The 21,262-nt window shown below is 34.1% G+C and overlaps 2 protein-coding genes across 3 annotated transcripts; one reads left to right on the top strand and one right to left on the bottom strand.

The window, feature by feature from the left end:
* Positions 1–1,831: 1,831 nt before the first annotated feature.
* Positions 1,832–3,188, bottom strand: LOC133814556 (FH protein interacting protein FIP2-like). The gene is made up of 4 exons (XM_062247502.1): positions 2,982–3,188; positions 2,681–2,764; positions 2,128–2,174; positions 1,832–2,018 (listed from the first exon to the last, which is right to left on the bottom strand). The coding sequence occupies exons 1-4, from the start codon at positions 3,129–3,131 to the stop codon at positions 1,925–1,927; spliced, it is 375 nt and encodes a 124-aa protein (XP_062103486.1). The 5' UTR covers positions 3,132–3,188; the 3' UTR covers positions 1,832–1,924.
* Positions 3,189–10,633: 7,445 nt separating this feature from the next.
* Positions 10,634–16,614, top strand: LOC133814539 (probable DNA helicase MCM9). 2 transcript variants are annotated; one of them, XM_062247486.1, is made up of 8 exons: positions 10,634–10,796; positions 11,618–11,717; positions 12,218–12,315; positions 12,485–12,550; positions 12,656–12,708; positions 14,481–14,528; positions 16,142–16,236; positions 16,322–16,614. In XM_062247486.1, exons 3-8 carry the CDS (start codon positions 12,267–12,269, stop codon positions 16,368–16,370), a joined length of 360 nt encoding a protein of 119 aa, XP_062103470.1. In that variant the 5' UTR covers positions 10,634–10,796; positions 11,618–11,717; positions 12,218–12,266; the 3' UTR covers positions 16,371–16,614. The 2 variants fall into 2 exon arrangements, with proteins under 2 accessions (XP_062103470.1, XP_062103474.1); XM_062247490.1 differs by lacking the exon at positions 16,142–16,236.
* Positions 16,615–21,262: the final 4,648 nt, after the last annotated feature.

Below are 21,262 nucleotides of genomic sequence, written 5' to 3'. Positions count from 1 at the left end.
AAAAAAGGTCAAAGGAAAAAGGTATAGAAAATAGTTTCAAAAGTGGGCAAAAGAACTGTTTTTTATAAACATCTTAAAAAGGAATAAGCAAACAAGAACATATTAACAGAGGCATCTTTTCAAAGAAGTTCCCTATCAGTGATGTAATCAACCACCACTTCACCATATATACATGAATTGAACATCAACTACCCAAAAATATAATCAATATCTGCAAGTTACATAAAAAAAATTATGATAAAACTTCGTTTATTATTTGATCATGACAAGATACAAAATTTATCTTATACTCAGATATAAAGAATTCAGAATTGAACATACTTGCCAAGAAAACCGTTTCCCATTCATATCCAGCTCAACATCTGCAAGAATATTCTTCATTTAAATGACAGATTACAAAATTTAACAATAAATCCAAAAGATAAAGCTTACTTAAATTTGTAATTACCTATGGGATAGAAAGCCAACAAAGGTGATAATGCATCAGTCATAAGCTTCCTATAAGACACTGGAAGAGCGTGTGCACTGTACATGCACAAGAGGATAAATATCATATGACTAATATATGAAAGCCAAAATGCATAAATACAAACACCGTTTAATAATATTTACCTTAAAGCTATTAATATTTACCTTCAAGTTGGCTCCTTCTAGTATAGCTCCTTCTAAATTGGCAATAGTAAGATCGGCATTCTGAGAGAGGAAAAATAAAAATAAATAAAACCCCAAAAAGAAAACTTTAAACATTTTGCTTGGTTTTAGGATGATCTTCTCCATGTCATTTTACTTTCTTTGATTACTTATAGGCTAAAGTAAACTTAAAAAGAATACCTAGGAAGCTCTTCTATTATAAAATCCTCTCATTCATCAATATATAGTTGAGATGGTAAAAACAAAAAGGATAATGGATTATATTAGCAGCTAGCTCGAGTGGTTGGGTGGATGAGTGTGCGAATGATACCGAGTTCTAGTATCTTGTAGATGCATCTTGTAAAAGAAAAAGAGAAAAAAAAGGAAGAAGTAATATAATTTAAAATCTTATACCTGTAAGTGTGCAGATCGGAGGTCAGCCTGGCAGAAACTACTACCAATTAAACATGCATCTGCAAAAGAAAGCTCTACAAACTTAGATAAACTATGCAATTAAAATTAAAATAACTAAAAAAGAAAACTATTCAAACAAAAAAGTTGGCAAGGAGTACTAAAAAAATTGATAGTACTACTTAGGATAGGAAATTAACAATCATAAAAAGAAGGCAAATGAAGTAGGACAAATCCTCCACATCTTTTATATCAAAGAAAATTATCATCTTTTAAATAAATTGTGAACACCTTTTTAGAAGTGACACAAGATGTGTACAGTTACTCTGACCCAAGATCAATATAAAGAATATAATAAACAATGCAGAGATCTATAATAGTATTAAGCCAAAGGATAGCTGAAATCTGATGTTGTGGTGTTTTCACTTTCATCGCCATCCTATTTGATAGTTGAAAATTGATGCAGTGAAATTGGAAATAAAAGATAAAATCAAGCTAAATCCATGGCCAAAGGAGAGAAACCCCAAAAATGAGAGAAAACACTGAAGAGTTTGTCAAATTTAATATATCCAATCTCCCTTACGGTAAGTAGTATAGAGTATTTATATCCCCATGACACCATAACAAATAAAACCAAATAAAATGGTAACAAGGTAAGGGATTTTCAAGATTATTCTTATCACAGTAAGAAAAAAGGGTGGATCTATATGAAAGTAGAGTTTACATTAAAAAGACATGCAATTACCAAGAAATACAAGATGATGCAACAGGAAAATACATGAGTGGAGCCAAATTGTATATATGACATTTTTGGTTTTTGATAAGAAACGAAACTTTGTTTAAGATCAAGATGATGTGTCTAATGACAGTTACTTAATGATTATCAGAGTGTAGAGAGTTTTCCTTGTAGGTTTGCACTCTTAAGATTAGCACCAGCTAATAAAGCTCCGCGCAGATTGGCCCCTGTAAATTCACATCTTTTCAAAAGAAAATAAGACCATTTAATTTTTTTTGGTTTTTTTTTTCTTGAGTAAAATAGATATGAGAATAAGGAACTAAAAGAGAGTAGCTCTTTAACTTTTTTACTCTTGCAAAATTGCATTATGAAAGATCGCACCCTCAGCATCCACATTCTAAGGCAAAATTAGATACCAGCCCAAAAAGCAAAACAAAAAAAGAAGATCAGAATAAAAATTTCAAGTGGTCATGGAAATTAATAATCTGTTTTCAAGACAGACATAAACAAGCTTTAATCCTTTATTATTTATTTATTTTTCAAAAGAAACAAACTTGTATTTATTGTAAAATTAATACAAGGAAAATGTGGTATGAATAAGCACAATATGCAAAACACTTGGGGATTGTAAATTAACAAATTACAAAACACAATTCCAATCTCTGGCAAAACCAGAGAACAATACTACCTTAAACGTTTAACATTATACACCGATTTTGCTACCCAAAATTCAAACTTAACCCAAAGAGTTTCCCTGGTAGCTTCAACATCCTAAAAAAACTTCTAATTCATTTCTAGCAATATCTTGCGTACTGAATTAGTACACAGCAATAATGTAATATTATTAATGTTTCAAAAACTATTATATCGTAAATAGATGCATTACTTTAAAGCAATACCTACCTGGAACTTGGCACACTGTAGGTTTGCACGTGAGAAGAATACATCTCTAAGACAAGCATGGCTGAAGTCCACATAAGACAAATCCTACAATTCCACAGAAACATATTAAGTGAAACTTCAAAAACAAAGTAAGCAAGAGTATTGTCTTTATTAAATGAAGCTTTCCTTCTTTCAATGAAGAAATATTGCTCTAGAAACCATATCTTGGCTAACCAAAATGTGAAATTCTACTGCAAGACTTTCATTATTTTTCTTATAAAACCAAAACTGTTGTTGCAAGCACAAGGTTGTGAAAAATTACCAGTTTTGAAAGATCAAGGCCAGAAAGTTTAACACCTCGAAATCTAACTTTTTCCGACTGTATACATTTGATGATATCAATTCGTGTTAGTTCATTAGTTAAATCTTCTTCATCCTCCTTTCTACTTAAGACAACATTGATTTCCTCCATAAGTCCCTGCAATCAATAATTTATGGTTGGCCAGCAGTCACTTATGATGAGTAACAAGAAGATGAAACATGGAAAATCAGATATATTATATCGTCTTACATAAGTAAACACACGAAGCTCCTGCATTAGCTAAACTTAGTAGTTCAACAATTTATGTATGACCAAAAAAAAAAACATTTATAAGTTTTCAATCAAGAATTAACTAGCTGATATTTGAAAATAAAAAACAAATTGATGAAACAATAATGTAATATCAATACCAAAAAAAAAAAAAAACAACACTGCCACCCTCCAAAGAATTGTCCTATTTCTATTTTCGTTCTGGTAACTTTGTTTATGCTGTTTGATTGTTCTTTGTCCATGATTATGGCTGCAAGCTACAAACATTTAGTATAGCATAAAATCTTTGTCCTATCAGTTTTTCATAAAGTTAACGCATTTAACAAACATTTAATGCTTAATAATGTTTCAAGCTTTTCAATTTACTAACTTCTTAAAAGCCGTATTTTCAAGATCTGTGGTGTTCTGGGAAAATAGCTGTGACATATCAATCTACAACATTCAGCCAACGGTTATCAATATTTTCAAGATCTGTGGTGTTCTTTCACAACAGTTATCTTCCTCAAAGTTCAGCTCTTATTCTGTCAACAGCTCTTAGAAAGTTCTTTCACAACAGTTATCTTGCATATCAATCAAGTTTCTATCAAAGATGGGTTTTTATCATATCAATCTACAACATTCAGCCAACCATTTATATTATCAGGGATGAGAGAAACGAACCTGAGATAGTGGGCGTGAGGCAGAGAAGCTCCACTCTGGAGCGTGACTTCGTGAGATGGAGAAAGAGCTCGACTCTGGAGCGAGTCTTCGTGAAGCAGAGATGAGTTGAGGGCGGAGAGATTTCGTGAGGGCGGTGAGGCAGAGATGAGTTGAGGGCGAAGAGACTTCGTGAGGGCGGTGAGGCAGAGATGAGTTGAGGGCGGAGAGACCTCGTGAGGGCGGTGAGTCTTCGTGAGGGCGGAGAGGGCGGTGAGGGCGGTGAGTCTTCGTGAGGGCAGAGAGGGCTTCGTGAGTGAGAGATGGAGGCTGAGAGAAAGGGTAACTTAGAGAATGGCTGAGAGAAAGGGAATTTGGCAGAAATTCATTTTGGCGCCTGAGTTTTTAGTCATATGGCGCCAAAATCAGACCCGTGGGATTTTAATCCCCACTATTCAGATCCGTGTGTTTTAATCTCCCACTTAATAATAGCACTGCTAAATATATGCTATTCTTTAATGTAATATATACTAAATATTATTGTAGTGGTGCCTCCAAATATTTAGAGCGAAAACCAGCGCTGCTAATTCTAAGTCATGGGTCGGGTACCGTTGTTCGTACTCCTTTAGCTCTCTCGAGGTATAAGTGACCACTTTTTCGCCTTGCATCAAAACGCATCCAAGTCCCTGCTTCGGCGCGTCGCAATACACCACAAACTTGCCCTTATCATTTGGGATGCATAGAACTGGGGCTGATATGAGCTTGTCCTTTAACTTTTGGAAGCTTTCTACGCACTTCTCCGTCCATACAAATTTCTGTCGCTTCCATGTCAAATTTGTTAAGGGTGTATCTATTTTGGAGAAGCCTTCAACAAATCGTCTATAGTATCCTGCCAACCCCAAAAAGCTTCTCACCTTCGTGGCACTCTTTGGTTTGGGCCAATCCTTCACTGCTTCGATCTTGGATGGGTCTACTTCTACGCCATTTTTAGACACAATGTGTCCTAGAAATGCCACCTTCTCTAGCCATAATTTGCATTTCTTAAACTTAGCGTATAATTGATGACTTTTGAGTCGTCCCAATGTCAGTCGCAGGTGCTCTTCATGCTCGTCTTTTGCCCTTGAGTAAATCAATATGACATCTATAAACACCACAACAAACTTATCCAAGTAATACTTGGTTTATAAGATTCATGAACATGGCAGGTGTGTTCGTTAATCCAAAATACATTACAAGAAATTTGTAGTGTCCATATCTAGTTCGAAAAGTTGTCTTTGGGATATCTTCTTCTCGTACTTTTAGCTGATGATACCCTGACCGCGAATCTATCTTCGAGAATACCGTAGATCCTTGTAATTGATCAAAAAGATCGTCTATTCGAGGAAAAGGGTATTTTTTTCTTGATTGTCACTTTATTTAGTTCTCGATAGTCGATACACATCCTCATTCTTGACAAAAAGCACTGGTGCTCCCCAAGGCATATAGCTCGGTCAGATGAAACCCTTGTCTAGAAGCTCCTGTTGTTGTATCTTTAATTACTTTAACTCGGTAGGCGCCATTCTACAGGGAGCCTTCAAGATTGGTGTCGTCTCAGGTGCCAATTCTATTTCAAACTAGATTTCCCTATTCGGAGGTAATCCTGGTAGATCTTCTGGAAACACCTCGGGAAATTCACATACAATATGTACATCCTTTGGTTCAAGTTGCGTCTCTTGTGTTTTGTCCACCACACTGGCTACAAACTCTTGACAACCACTATTGATTAACCATTTAGCTTTGAGAGCGGAGACTAATGGTATGTGAGTTTGGGAAACTTCTCCTTTGAAGGTGAATTGTTCTCCACCTTCTGTTTGAAAGTTGACTGTCTTACCCTTAAAGTTTATCATTGCCCCATGTTTGGCTAACCAATCCATGCATAAAATTACATCATACGATCAAATCTACTGGTAACTTTCTTCCTTCGATTCTAACTACTATGCTACGCACCCCTCTACTAGATATCATTCTTTCCCCCGACGGTAACTCCATGACAAACTTATCTCTAATAAGTTTGCATGGTCTGTCTAAGCTATCAATCATATTCGTAGAGACTAAAGAATGCATAGCTCCTGAATCGAATAAAACTTAGCATAGTTTACCATAGATAGTGACCTAACCTGTTACCACTGTATTACTAGTTTCTGCCCCACCTCTAGTAAGAGCAAAAACTCTGGCTGGCACAAGCTTGTCATCTTTCTTTTGGTCTTTCATCTTTGGGCAATCATTTTTGGTGTGTCCTTCTTCTCCACAATTGAAACAACCTTTCGTCTTATATCAACATTCTCCTGAATGCTTCCTCTTGCAAATAGGGGACTGGGGATATTCCACATAGGGCTTCTTATTCCCATTACCTTCTGATATAGTCTTATTCTTCTTGTCGGCTTTTTGGTTTTGACCACCGTCATGTTTTCGCTTGTGGTCGTTCTGTTCATTGTTATTCTTTTTGGCGACCCTTCTGGCTACGCCTTCCTTCCAAATCCTTTCTTCTGCCTGCTCAGCTTGCAAGGCTACCTCTAATGTTTCCGCATAAGTGGTTATCCCCCGAATTAACTTTACGTCATGGGCTATCATAGGTTTTAGCCCCTTCACGAATCTTTGAATTCTTAGGTTCTCAGTGGGTACCATGTCTGCCACGAACTTAGCCAGCCTATCAAAATTCCTGGCATTCTCTATCACAGTCGAATTCCCTTGAGTAAGCGCAATGAATTCGTCCACCCTTGTGGCTAGAATCACAAGACTGTAGTACTTTTTGTTGAACACTTGGATAAACTCATTCCATGTCATAACGTTCACGTCTCTAGTCTATTTCACTATATCCCACCAAATGCGAGCGTCTTTCTTTAGCAAGCTCGAAGCGTAAGAGACTCGATCTTCGTTTCCTAGTCACATATGTTCTAAAATGGACTCCACTAATCGAAGCCATTCTTCTACTTCTATTGTGCCAGATCTACCGTTAATGTTTGGCGGTTACTACTTTCTAAAGTGTTCATACACTGCCTCATAGTGAGGTTCTTCCAACTGTAGTAATTGTGCTAGAGGAATGACTTGTTGGGCCACTTGTTGTTGTTGCCCTGAGATTATTTGGAACTCTTCTTCCCTTCTCCTTAGCACTGCCCCAAGAAGGGTATTTTCTCTTTCCAAATTTTCTCGATTAGCAGCATTTGTCGATTCTTCCACTACATTGGGTGCCTCTGGCACTCCTAGGGCTGCTAGAAATTCTTCATATGTGGGGGTGGTAGCTACTCCTCTTCCTCGCCCCCTTCCCCTTCCTCGGCCTCTGCCTTGGCCACTTCCTTGACCATTTAGTCTTTCATATCTTCTTGGAGCTTGCTCCATGTGTCTTTTCTGTTTTCCCCAAAAGAGAAAATTTTGAAAAAATAAATAAGACAAACAAAGCAAGTAGAGGTTACAACTTATCCTACCGTACTACTGTCTATTAGGTCAATCTATCTATAAAAACTACCCTATTACAATTAAGTCCAACTCGGGTAAATGGGCCTTAACAATTAGGTTCAGTATATTGTACCCACTACTAAGGCCCCCTAACTTCCACTTGGACCCAAAAGACAGGAATTTAAACCCTTGTTTTATTAATTGTTATTCATTTTAATTAGATCCAATCTAATAATGCAAAGAAAATGGGCCTTCACAAATGGGCTAACCCATAAGAGAGGAATTTAAACTTTACACTTTCAATTGAATCCAAAATTCTCAACACTTACTAAACAATGAAATAATAACAAAAGAAAATAACATGTTTTAAAAAATTTGCAAATTTTTTTCTAAATAGCATAATACAAAATTCAACGATGTGTTCTTATATACGTCTAATCCTCCACATCAGATCCTTCTTCTAGCATATCTTAAGTTGATTCTTAGAAACATTCTCTCTAACTCATTATCACAATACACTACACCAAACACCCATTACCATAACACATCATTATAATACTATTTAAAAAAAGTTATGGTATATTATCAAAATTTCGGCGGCAACTAAAATAAAAAAGCGCCATCTTTCCCGTGTACAGTAACTCCCTTTCCCGTGTACCCATTTCCCCTCTACCCATTTCCAATCTCATTTTCTTCAACCTTTCTCCTCCTGGTATACTCTCCCGTGTCTTATTTTTCCTGGTATACCCATTTCCCTTTGACCCATTTCCGGCGATATAGGAGGTACATCTCCTCTCTCTCGGATCTCTTTCTCCCACCAAACCTCTCTCCTTCCCTCTTTCTCTCTCACCTGTCTTTATGGAGCCCGACCTTCCCTATCATCGGCAAACGCGCGCAAATGATAGGGGCTCGTGGGTCTTGTGAAAACGATGGGCTCAGGGTCGTGGGTGGCTCGGTCTCACAGAGGGGGTGGGTGGCTCGGTCTCGCGGAGGGGGTGCGTGGTTCGATCTTGCAGAGGGGACCAAGGGGGTGGGTGGCTCGGTCTTGCAGAGGGGTCCGAGCCCCCTCTTCTTTCTTCTTGAAATTTTTGTAAAATGTGAATCTCTCTAATTAAATTATTTATTTATTATATCTTCGTGAGGTGCAATTCTTCTCCTAACATACATTTCTTGTGTTGGTTGATTCAGACTAGCTTCTATATGAAGTTGTTTAATGTGAGCCTTTTCTTTTGTAGTGTTATGGGATACACTTTACCATATATTTCACAATCCAACATGTGAAGGAAGCTAAAATAAACTTTATCATCTGATGTGTTATCATGCTGAAACTGAATGCTGATTATATCTCTCTTTCTTTTGTTGATTTTTTTTAATCACTCTTTCTTTAGTTGATTTTTTTTAATCCCTATTTCTTTAGTTGATTTATGACTTCTTAACTGTGCTCTTTTTGTTTCTCTACTTTGGTAGGATTGTATTTGGATACGATGAGGGAGCCATCATGGTTAAAATTGGTCGAGAAGAATCAGTTGCCAGCATGGACAATGGGGGGAAAATAATTTGGGCGAAGCATAATGAAGTTCAAATTGTGAATATCAAAAGTGTTGGGAATACAGAGGTTTGATCATCCTACTTGCTCAAAATTCTATCTGAAACTGAGCCTAGTCTCATGTTCTTTGTATATTTATTTTGTATGAAAATAATAAATCAACTTTTTGTTTGATTTGACTTAGCATTTTTTAGAACTAATTCTTGTATTCCACTACTCAGGTCGCAGATGGAGAACGATTGCCTTTGGCCGTCAAGGAATTGGGAACATGTGATCTTTATCCTCAAGTAAGTTAAAATATTTAATGCAGCCTATGCAGGTAAAAATGATGCTGCTTTGGTTTAGTGCAGTTTATTACCTCTTGTTGTTGGCTCTATGTGCTTACATTATACATAGTTTAGACTAGTGGAAGGTATACAATTCATTATCCCCATCAGTAATGGGCAAGCCTTACACATTTTTGTATCATAGATTATTATTTTCATGTTAGAAAGCTTACGTACTTCCTTTAAATTTTTAGTGTCTACCCTAAGGTGGTGTTTTGTTTGGATGGAATGGAAAGAAAAAAAATGTCCCTTTGTTTGGTTACTTAAATGCATGGGCGCAACTATTCTATTGTAATGAAAATTCCTACAACTAATGGAGGTGTAATTCCTAAATAAAATGGATGGAGTGACCATTTCATTTTTATAGTTTTTTTCCCCAAATTGTTTATATGAAATCAGTCTTAACACTACCTATTTGACTTTTTTTCCTCCTCTCTTTTGATTATTTTTCTTTCCTTTGTTTTTTTCTCCCTGCCTTAAACTAGTTATATTGGCTCAAATATTAATGATTTTTCTTGTCAAATTATTAGAGAAACCATTCCACTATAAAATTAATAGAAAATTCCAACCAAACAATCGAATAAATTCTTACTGCATTCCCTTTCTGCAGAAATATTGATGAATTTAAGATATTAGTTTTGTAATCCTTATTAGTTAATATTCTCCTTATTACAATTATTCAATCCTACATAGGTTTCTATTAAAGTCAACTCAAGAATAAGTGAATAAGAGGGATAGAGTTTGCTCTTTATCCCACTATGTCTTGAGTTTTTACCATCGTTAGTATTGGCCCAGGTGGTTAGTAGGTGTTTTGTTGTTGATGATCAATTATTATAACAATGGATTGACATGATTGTTCATTCATACCAATGTATTTGTTGTCTTAACTACAATACCTCTAGATATTTAGTTATTGGTCTACTACGTCCTAAAGTCTTTGACTGCCTGGTCAACATAAAATGAGATGACTACTTTTATAGCTGTATCTGGTCTGAAAATATTCCAATGGTCTGCAGGATGTAATTGTTTAGCTTGTGACAATGTAAAGTCAGTTTCTAGCTTCACTTATTTTGCATTTAAACCAAATATGAAGGTGTTTTACTTTGTTTTTGTGCAGCTTCCTAGTTTATCCTAAGTTAGAAACTAGAAACTCCATTCAGTTGCCATCTTATTGCCCAATGCAGGTATATATATTCTCCAGCACTAGCTCAACCAGTTAATGTTGCTATGCTGTGACTGTTACTTATAAGATCTTTCTAAGCAAAAAGATGAAAGTATCCAAATATTTTGATTGAACTTCAATTTCAAAGATCATTTGTTTCAGAATTTACATTTTGAAATATAGTATTTTTTGCTTATGTGCTACATGTCTCTTTTGGTACTAGTAGCTTATTTGAGTCTAATTATAGCTCTAGTCCTTTGAACAATAGAGATTGAAATTCTGTGGTGGCACAAAATTCAAATAATTAGAAGGTTCGATAACATGCCATGATTATCAAGAAATCAAAATTCAAGAAAGTACACATGTATTAGGGGTCGGGGCTATTCCTCGTTCAATACTCGTCATTCTAAAAGATGATCTTGTTGATGTTGTTAAAGCAGGAGGTACCACATTCTTGTGATTTCAGATTTTCAGTTTTCTTGAATTTACTTCCTATTATCACTGGTTTCTCGTGTCCTTTTGGGAAACTTCATCTTAGATTACTTCTATTTTCATTGTTTGAAACATCACTATGAATTATTCGGACACTTTTTCTTGCTTTACAGTTATTTGTTCATACAAATTAAAGTATAACTTATTCAGGAGATATCGTAGAACCTCCTTAGCTCTCTTAATATCTTCCTGAACTTTAATTCATATCATAAATGATCTTTCAACTTTCTTTTACTATGTTTGATCCAGATTTTAGAAAATGACAATAATGTGGATGGAAAGCACGCCACCTTTCCTTCCCAAATATTGGAAGATTTCTAACTGCTAGACCAAGAACAATATAATAGTTGATTAATGAGTTTAGGGACTTGTGATAATACAATTTAAACTTCAAGTAAAATTTAATTTTAGAAGTAATTTGTGTCTACTAGTTTGATATATAAGAGTATGAAATTCTGTTTATTCAAATCCAAGGTAGAACTTTTTATTAGCTGGATAAAGAGCAGTCCAAATTTATAGTACCAGTTTCTACAATAAATCAATAAAAATTTATTAGACATGCTGTATAATTTGATGTTCTCAAAAGTACGTTTGACATTGTAAGTGTTTCCCTATATTGAATCTATCAACTAATTATATTTATATTGTAGGTGAAGTTTCTCAAATATGCTTGATATTTTCCTATTTAATTTTGCATCAGATTTTGCTTTATTATTTATCCTTTTTAATTCTATTGTGTTCATAATGGTGGTAATGATATGTTGCTTTACAGATGACGTTATAGTCACTAGGGTCTTAACTGCAAGGTGGTTGCCTGACTTAAAAGATGTTCGTTGCGACCTTGATCCTGTGTTGATTGCTAATCATGTGAGGTAAATGTAACAACTCTGTTTGAAAGAAGAAACATTTTTCATTGTTGAGATGGTTGTTGTTCCATTGGAGTCATACATGGTACTAAAGAGAGGTAGTTCTTTTAATTTCATAAACTCTGCTTAGCCTTGGTGAACCTTGATCCCATCTTTCTTATGATGCATGGGATTTCACTTATGCAGCTAGTTGATGTTTCGAAGGGATAGAAAATGATTTGGTGGCAACTCTTTTAAGGGATGCTAAAGTAGTATCAGATAGATTGAAATAACTACCGATACTGAAAAGAGGCTCAAAACTTGTTACAAACTTACAAATATATTTCTATATTAAAATAATACGAATAGGATTTTGGAAAAAACCATAAAGTAGAAAACAGTTTTGTATTTCAACTTATCTAAGTATCAAAATTGGTTAGAAATTTTTCTCTTTCTTTCTTTCTTTTTTTTGGAGTGAAGCTTTGGTTACTATATGCACTTGACATACTTTTTATACACATATTTAGGAGAACAAATGAGCTGAAATTGGATATTACTATTCCTCATGATGTCATTATGAAATTCAATCAATTTTGGAACGAGTTTAAGGATACCCCTTTGAAAGGTAAGGCATCGTTGATTAATATATATCATTTTATAAATGAGTGTTCTTCTATCAATTCTTTAGCATCAATCAATTAGAGATCTTCATTAAAAAATAAAATATTGGAAACTAGGCCCCCTTATATGTAAGACTGTTATGACTTCAATTTTTTTTAATGAAAATTTTTAAGGGAGAAATGCAATATTACAAGGTGTTTGTCCACAAATTTTTGGACTCTTCACTGTAAAGCTTGCAGGTACATAGCTTTCTCATTTAAATTCATGATTTGTTTATCTTTAGTTAAAGATTTTGAATGACTGTTAAACATTCACTACCAGCACCTTCTCTTTTTTCAACTTAGTTGCATTAACACTTATTGGAGGTGTGCAACATGTTGATGCTTCTGGAACCAAGGTATGAGGAGAGTCTCATTTACTTTTGGTTGGAGACCCAGGTACCTTTTCAATTCTCATTGCATACTTATAGGGTTCATTACTTAAATAAAATTCTATCAATTCAAGACTACTGCATTTATGCTATGCTTCAGTTGAAGAAGCTTTCTTTTCTTCAAAATTCTGATAGGAAATTAACAATCACTTAAATCTAGAAAAATAAGAACACCATTGTATTTTGTCTAACTGATTCATGATATTTTATGAGTGTCTAAAGCCTGTAACCTATATGAATTTTCCTGTACAATACAATTAGGGTTATTACAAACAAGTTATCCTTAGTATTGTATTGACTGGTCCTTTAATGCAAATAATAGATAGGGTAACTAATGTAAATAGTCTAAGGGTGGGAAAATATAAATTTTAGAGAGAAATTTTGAGAGCAAGAAAGTATAGAAGAAAGCTCCAGGACTGGACTTAAATAGTTCAAAACTTCAGGGTTTTATTTTCTCAATAGAAGACATTTCTTTGCTGGTTGGATCCATGGACAAATGCAATATTTTCCAAACCATGTTAAATATTGGTATTGATGCTTTTGATATGTTCTTGTGCTCTTGATGTGTTTGTTAGGTGTTATTCTAAAGGTTATTAGTATAAGAGGTATTTTCTCCCTTATAACAATTGAGATATGGATTGCACGCCATTTTATAACTAGTCTTTTCGGGTAACACATGCATTAGCTACACTAATTATAACTACAAAAAATTAGAATTATTGAAATTTTCCTTGAAAAATAGAAAACTGCACAACCATTATTAATTTTTCCAATAAAAATAGTTTTTCAAAGCTGAAAATTCTTCTCTAGTCCTTGTTAATTTATTCTTGTTTGGCTTAAGTAATGCAGCTCAATTTAATTGTTTGTTGCTTTACCCTTCCCTTGGGGTTTCTGGTCCTTTTATTTTGCTCATTATATAGGTGGGAGTTATCTTATTATTTCAATATACCCAAATATATATATATATTTATATTACTATCATTGGTGAACAACTGCTAATGAGTTCAGATTCTTTTTTTGAATCTGTATGTAATCATTAAAGCATTATACGGAAAAAGTTACATGTATATGTATATATGTAGTAAAAATTTTTAAGGCTTTTCTCAGGTGTCGGGAAATCTCAGTTCTTGAAATTTGCTGCAAAGTTAAGTAACAGATCTGTTGTCACTACTGGCTTAGGAAGCACTAGTGCTGGATTCACTGTCACTGCAGTCAAGGGTGGAGGTATGTTTCTCATTTCTCCATCCTAAACTTGTATCCATGGAGTAAAGAATCTGACAGAAGTTGTGATTAGTTTGCATTAACTTTTTGCATGGTTTGCCACCACCTTGCACATCCTAGTCCTGTTCCCCATCTCATTGTCTCTGCTCTTACTTTTCTCTCTGTATCTCCCTTTTTGCTCACATTTCAAGTCAGTAACTCTCTCAATGACTGAGAACATCTTTGTTATGATAACCAAATCTTTCATCATAAAACTCCAATTCTTGCTTCCATGGGGCTAAATAATCTGATCAGATGGTTGTGATATGAAAGTAGTGATTTTCTGTCTTCATCTTTAAACCCATCCACTGAACAGTTAAGCCTTATTCTGATTGGTCATATTCCAACTTTTATTTTTGGTTGTTTGAGCTTGCTTGCCATGTTGTTTAGTTTGTTAGTTTATCATACATGCTTGTTTAATATCTATGGACAAATTTTAATTTTGTATTAATCTTTTAAGTATTGATTATATTCTTTAGGTTGGGGATCGAATTGGCAAGGAGCATTGCAAAGGTAATTTGCAAGAGGTACGGAATTTGTTCTTTTAACTCTTATTATTAATATTTTTAAAATGTTAGAGGAGTTTGAATATCTTAAATATTCATCCATAGAGAAGTAGGTTCTGAGATTAAAATTGTGTGTTGCGGTGATAACGGAAGGTTGAAAACTTGTGTGTATTAGAGAAGTAGGTTCTGGAAAATTTGTTTGTGTGTTACGGTGATATAAGGAAGAAAACTTATTGTGTGTTGTTTGAATTTTTTGACTTGGTATTGATAGATGGTTAGGTAAGCTTTTATATATATAGATTAGATTTTTCATTATATGTATAGATTAAAATTTTCATTTAGTCATATTGTTTTCATTATTTCCATATGTATAGATTAGATTTAATTGCCACAACCCAAGCTAAAATCTTGTCTTTGATCCAAACCCAATTAGTTAGTGGCTACCATTTTAGAATCTGATTTTTAAATTAAAAACAACACTAGAATCTCTTGAACTAGCATTTTATGCACACTTAACAAAAGTAAGTTAAGAAAACAGAAGTAACAAGACCTTTTATTTGGTAACTGATTTCAACAAGCTTCCTTCAAAGTGTTCAATTCTAATGATCTTGCACAAATCGTTCCACTCTTAGAGTCTCAGTATACATAAAGCCTGTCAAAACAAAGTGAGCCATATTAACCATAATAAACCATACACATTAATACCATTTTGCAAAAGAAAAAATTGGGCTGAGTTCAATTTATAATTTATCATGTGTAATTATTTTAAGAATGCTGTTAATCCTACAACTAATACATCAATGACTCATAACTGGTAAATTATCTCTATTAATTTTTTAAAGCTTAACACTAAATCCATTAAACCAGATTACTTATTTAAGTTATTTTAGGTTAATTTATAAAGTACAAACTCTTACATTATAGAATGCTTAAAATCACTTCTTTCATGTTGTGGAAATTATGTGTGTAAATAAGTAAGAATTTACAAAAAATACTCTCATTGATACAAATAATGTAGGCTTATAATTTCGCAAACATACTTAGATATACATAATATAGTCTGTCAAAACAAAGTGAGCAATGAATAAGAATATCAACTATAACAAACCATAGACAGTAAAAAAACATTATAATTCTGTTAAGAGGTGATAATTATCTGATTGAGATAATATTGCTCAAATTAAAAGACAAACTATACATATACTAAAACCCTTTTCCTTAAAAAAGTAAAATGTCTACATGTGCTGAAGCTTTAATGAAAAAATCACACCTACTTTTGAAAATATAGGCACTCTAAAAGTTAGGGTATTGGACCTTTTTTAAATTTTCTCTTAAATAAAACAGTGAGTTACTAAAATATTACCCCTTTAATATCTAATTAATCTTAATAATCATTTGGTGTGCTAAAGTAAATTTTACCATTACCAATATAAATTTGTAGCTTTCTTAGTTAAATACTTAGAAAAGTCCTCATATGTTTCTCTAAGTATAAACTTTATAAGTCCTAAGTTATAAGTGGATTAGTTTGAAAATTATAATTGGAAAACTACATCTCCAAAAAGTCCCTTTGTTTGGTTACTTAAATGCATGTGTGTGAATGACCTTGTCATGACCCTGATTGTCTTGTCTAACAGTTGTTAAACCCAGACAAAAAACAAGATTTTAGTAAGAGAACAACATCAAATACAAATTCATTGGAGATGGATAAAAGTTGGATCCATCTTAATAGGTTAGTAACCAAAATCATATAGTTTATTTTGGATATTAGTTTAAGTGTTAGTGCTTGATTATTGACGTATGCTCTAAAATTGTAGAGTAACGGTGGAATATGAGCAAAAAGCTAGAGAGTTTGCACTTGCTTGACTGGGCAGATGCAATTGTTGCTGAAGGTCGTTGGGATTCTAGTGATCCAAATATAACTATACATGGAAAGCCTCTTGGACCAGAATTTATGCGAGTATGGGTTGATGTTACTATTGTACCAGAGTCTTACTTATTTCGTCCTAATCATGCGATGCTTACAATACAAGAAGCAGTTGGTTCCACAGTTGCATGGCCTTCTAAAAAAGTTATTCCAAGAGGTACATTTTCATACTCAAAAAATAACTAATGTCTTATAATTTAGTGTTTGGTTTCTTTGTTTGCTTTGGTGTAGTTGTGAATCTATTATTTTGTATGTGGTGTCCTTTCTTGGATATAATTTCCATAGCATTTTTCTAGAAGTAATTTGTGATGCTAGATAATAACAATAAAATATTTCTTTGTTTATTTTGCAGATATGACAAGCAAAGTATAAAAGGATACTTAAGACTCCTTGAAAGTAGTAACTTTGTTTATTTCTTTGTGTTGAAAGTAGTAACTTTTAGACTCCTTGAATACTTAAAGAATATTTTGTTGTTGATGACATTGTTCAATGTTTTAAACTAAATTGTGGATTGTTAATTCAATGTAGAATGTTCTTACTTTTTGTTATTTGAAAATCAAGTTCATTTGATGATGCTAGTATATATTAGAAAGCTAATTTTAATTATATAAAAAAAATTAAAATATAATAGAATAAATTAGTGTAATATAAATAAAATATATAATGAGAATTTAAATATATCTAAATATAACAATAATACGAAAATTGAGTTATAATATATATTACAATAACACTTTTTATGCAAAGAATTATGTTATGCAAACTTCATTATATAACACAAATAATGTGTTATACTAAAGTGTAGTATAACACAAAAAATGTGTTATACTAAAGTGTAGTATAACACAAAAAAAGTGTTATACTAAAGTGTTGTATAACACAAAAAAAGTATTATAGTATCGACTATAAATAACATAATTCAACACTTATCTATATATTAAAATAACACAGAAATTGTGTTATCGTTGACAGTACAATAACACATCTGTATAATACTGATAAAGTGTTGTGTAAAGTACCTTGACCTACGATAACATAGTCTATCTTAACACATCAGAAAGTGTTATCGTAGGTTTTGATAACACATTTTTGGTGTTATTAAAATCATTTTTTCTTGTAGTGATAAGGGTTTAGTATTCTTCTTATAACTTTAACTTCTCTAACCACACTTGAGTCCATTGAGCTAATTTCTGAAATAACACAAGAAAGACATTACAAACATATTTCGAAAACAATGTGTTTACTTCATTGGTAATGAGTAGGTCCTTTGTAGTTGTCGTGTGTATTTTGTAAGAACGCTCAGGACCAATATAGTCGTGGGCTCTGATACCACCTGTAATGCCCTAATTTCTTATAAATTATCGAGAACACGGCATTGGGTCATAATAAAAAATATTGCTCTTTTATTGAATAAATACTTGAAAATAAATATATGGATCCATGGTTTTACAAAGATAAAATAATTGTCTTTAACAAAAAAAAAAGAGCAACATTTAAATACAACTTTGAAATAAATCATTCTTTAATAAAAATAAATAAATTGGACACTTGATCTTCCTCAACAATATGGTCCCCACGAGTACATCACGAAGCTCCTAGGTCCCACTCGCCATCGGCCTTTCTATCATCAATTTTCCGCACAACAACATCATAAGGGGTGAGCTTCTAAGCCCAGTAAAGAAAATACAAACAAGAGTTAGTCATATAATCATTTAATCAACATATCCTAAATTACACAAGAGTCATAACAAAAAAACTTATTTATACTAATCATATCACATCACAAAACCATAGGTCATATCATAGCCTATGTCATAATCATAAATCATCATCTAAGTGAAAATCATAGTCATGAATCATAAGTCATAAGTCATAATCATAACTATAGGTCATAGAACATAATCATAACTATAGGTCATAATAACAAGTCAGATATAATAGAGAGATAAATGCTTATACAGTGGTGGCAATTAAGCCCCGGACAATAGTGCGTCATACAACGGACATCAACTTAGGTTCGTCATAAAGTTTGGCAACCGAGCCTACTGGACATAAGTCTGTCATACATCATTGGACACCTTAGGTCCAGACACACTTACCCCTTTATTGTACCTGAAATGTTAGGTCATACAAAGACATAGCCTAGATCATAAACTAAACTATCTTATTTTCCTTACCAAAAACTGGAATATTGGAGACAAGAGTGGGATTGGAAACTCCTAAAACCAAACATAAAGAAACCATAAGTCCTCTAGAGAAAAGAAGATGAAGAAAAGATCTAAACAATCGGAAAAAGACTTACCAAAAACCTTAAGTTTGAACACCTAACCGAAAGTCATTACAACAAGTTAGGTTTTGAAATAAAAGGAAAGAATAAGAAGAATGGAAATGGACTAAACCTACAAATTAACGGTACCTTAGATAGCTTAGAGCTTCGATTTATACCTCAAACACCAAAATCACACAAAAGCTTACTTCCCAAGTGTTTAGAAAAGCTTTAGATTTGAAAGCTTTAACCCCAAAATCGTAGTATTTCTCTCTAGAACAAACTTTGCAGCTTGAAGGCCCTAAAATGTGCTTGAATGATGAGGAGAATGGCTAAGTGAAGGGTCCTATTTATAGTGTAATGACCCAAATTTCCTAATAAGGTTTAGGACCTTGATTAGGAGGTCGGGAGGGCCATAATTGATTTATTATGCCATTGAATGATTATATGCATGTTTATGTGAATTAAATTGTTTTATGATGATAAATGCACACATATGGGTCCACTTTTCATTATATGGGCATTTTGGTAATTTGGACCATTGAGGGCATAAATGTGTATTTTCATGCATGTTGATGAACAATTGATTAGGCAACATTATAATGTGGATTTGTTTGAGCCTTTCGACATGAGACGATCTTTTAATGCATGTTAGCAGTTTGGTCATAATGGGTTAGATTTTGGGGCTCGAGGTGAGTGTCGGGGTAATTTGGTGATTAGAAAATTACCGGGAATTAAAGGATAATGGGATATGACTTATTATTATTTGAGAATATTGGGAATAACGGGAATTGGAGGGCGTCAATTATGATTAACGAGATAGACAGGAAAGGATGATTTTGCCCTTGGTGGCTGTTTAGGGTTTTAATTAAGCTTGGGGGCAATTTATTCTTTTCACCTAAGGATAAATATAACCATTGAAGGCTGTAGAAACCTTCCAAAACAAAGCATCATTTTTTCTCTTCTCCTGTTCATCTTCTTCTCTCCTTCTTTCTTTTAATTTTGAAGCTCTTTTTGAGGAACCAAGATAGGGGACCATGCTTTGATGATCTAGGGTTATGTTCTACCATCGAAGATGGTGTGACTCTAAGCTTGAGGTAAGGTTCTAGCCATTAAAACTCTGGTTTCATACTTTGTTTTCATTTGGATTTCAGTTGAATTTTCAAGGTTGATACTGAGGATTGATGGGAGTTTTTTTGCAAGGGCTGCTTGGGTTATGATGTCTAGGACTTGTGTATATGGTATTTGGGTTCATTTGGGAGTTTGAATGAGGTTTGGAGGCTTGTTTTTTAGGTTGGAAATGGACGAGTCGAAGGAGGGAAAGACCAAGGTTGAAAACCCTGGTTGTAGCGCTACAGCGCTAGCCAGGGGCATTATGCCCTCCTTGTAGCCCTGGGGCACTAGGGGGGTAGCGCTGTAGCGCTACCCTACTTTTCCAGATTCCTATTTTGAGCACTTTTGAGGGTTTTTGGCTCGAGGTTTCAATTCCTAAGGCTCGGGATCGAATCGACTCACCGTTTGGGTACAATTCCGGGTCTCGGGAATGAGGTTTAGGTCAAGAAGCTTTTATGGTTGATTTTCATTAATGTGGGTTATATTTGGTTATGACTAGGTGCCAACTAAGGGATTAAAGGATTCATCGTTCTCAAGGGTAGTTCTTAAGGTATTTCTCGCTCGAACTAGATGTAAGAAAACTACACCCCATATGTGACATGCATGGTTTTTGATGTAGCGTATTGAATGCTCTATCTGTATATCTGAATGCATATCAAGGGCTTGGAAATTTTCTATATGTGAATGGTACTGACTTATTAGTTAGAATCGGTAATGGTTTCAGTATTAACTGTGAAGTTGTGACTTACTAGTCCAGTTCGGCAGTAGTAACGAGCACTGGTCGTATGGTATTGGCTTATGAGTTAAGAACGGTATTAGCGTGTTTAACGCAAGCTGAAAAGATTAGACCTAATCGACATAAGAATTTTCATCATAAGCATGAAATGCTTGACCGACCTTAAGTTTGATGAAAACTAAAAGTGCTTGTCTAGTCTAAAGGCTAGTTATTTAGAGCTAGAGCCAGAAAGGCTAAGGTGACCTACACGTCACATGGATAGGAGAGTATGTGACCTTAGAGATAGACTTATCAGTTATCTACATAGAGATGGACTTATCAGTCATCTAATCGAGATGGACTTATCAGTCATCTGACTGAGATAGACTTATTAGTCATCTGACCGAGATAGACTTATCAGTCATCTAAACGAGATAGACTTATCAGTCATCTAAGCGAGATGGACTTATTAGTCATCTGACTGAGATAGACTTATCAGTCATCTGACCGAGATAGACTTATCAGTCATCTGATCGAGATAGACTTATCAGTCATCTGACCGAGACAGACTTATCTGTCATCTGACTGAGATAGACTTATCAGTCATCCAATTGAGATGGACTTATGAGTCATCTGACCGAGATAGACTTATCACTCATCTGACGGAGATAGACTTATCAATCATTTGATCGAGATAGACTTATCAGTCATTTGACCAAGATAGACTTATCAGTTAT

The sequence above is a fragment of the Humulus lupulus genome, chromosome 1 (genome assembly GCF_963169125.1).
Source record: "Humulus lupulus chromosome 1, drHumLupu1.1, whole genome shotgun sequence".
In the NCBI taxonomy this organism is placed as follows: domain Eukaryota; kingdom Viridiplantae; phylum Streptophyta; class Magnoliopsida; order Rosales; family Cannabaceae; genus Humulus; species Humulus lupulus.
This window is presented reverse-complemented; position numbering and strand designations above follow the sequence as displayed.

What these genes read in the sequence shown, in the direction of transcription:
- LOC133814556 (XM_062247502.1), bottom strand. Translation starts at nt 3,131, where the DNA reads ATGGAGGAAATCAATGTTGTCTTAAGTAGAAAGGAGGATGAAGAAGAT. An exon ending in GCCTTGATCTTTCAAAACTG is followed by an intron (nt 2,765 to 2,981) that starts GTAATTTTTCAC and finishes GTGGAATTGTAG; the next exon opens with GATTTGTCTTATGTGGACTT. An exon ending in TACAGTGTGCCAAGTTCCAG is followed by an intron (nt 2,175 to 2,680) that starts GTAGGTATTGCT and finishes ATTTTGCCTTAG; the next exon opens with AATGTGGATGCTGAGGGTGC.
- LOC133814539 (XM_062247486.1), top strand. Translation starts at nt 12,267, where the DNA reads ATGAAATTCAATCAATTTTGGAACGAGTTTAAGGATACCCCTTTGAAA. An exon ending in TAAGGATACCCCTTTGAAAG is followed by an intron (nt 12,316 to 12,484) that starts GTAAGGCATCGT and finishes AAAATTTTTAAG; the next exon opens with GGAGAAATGCAATATTACAA. An exon ending in AGTTGGATCCATCTTAATAG is followed by an intron (nt 16,237 to 16,321) that starts GTTAGTAACCAA and finishes CTAAAATTGTAG; the next exon opens with AGTAACGGTGGAATATGAGC.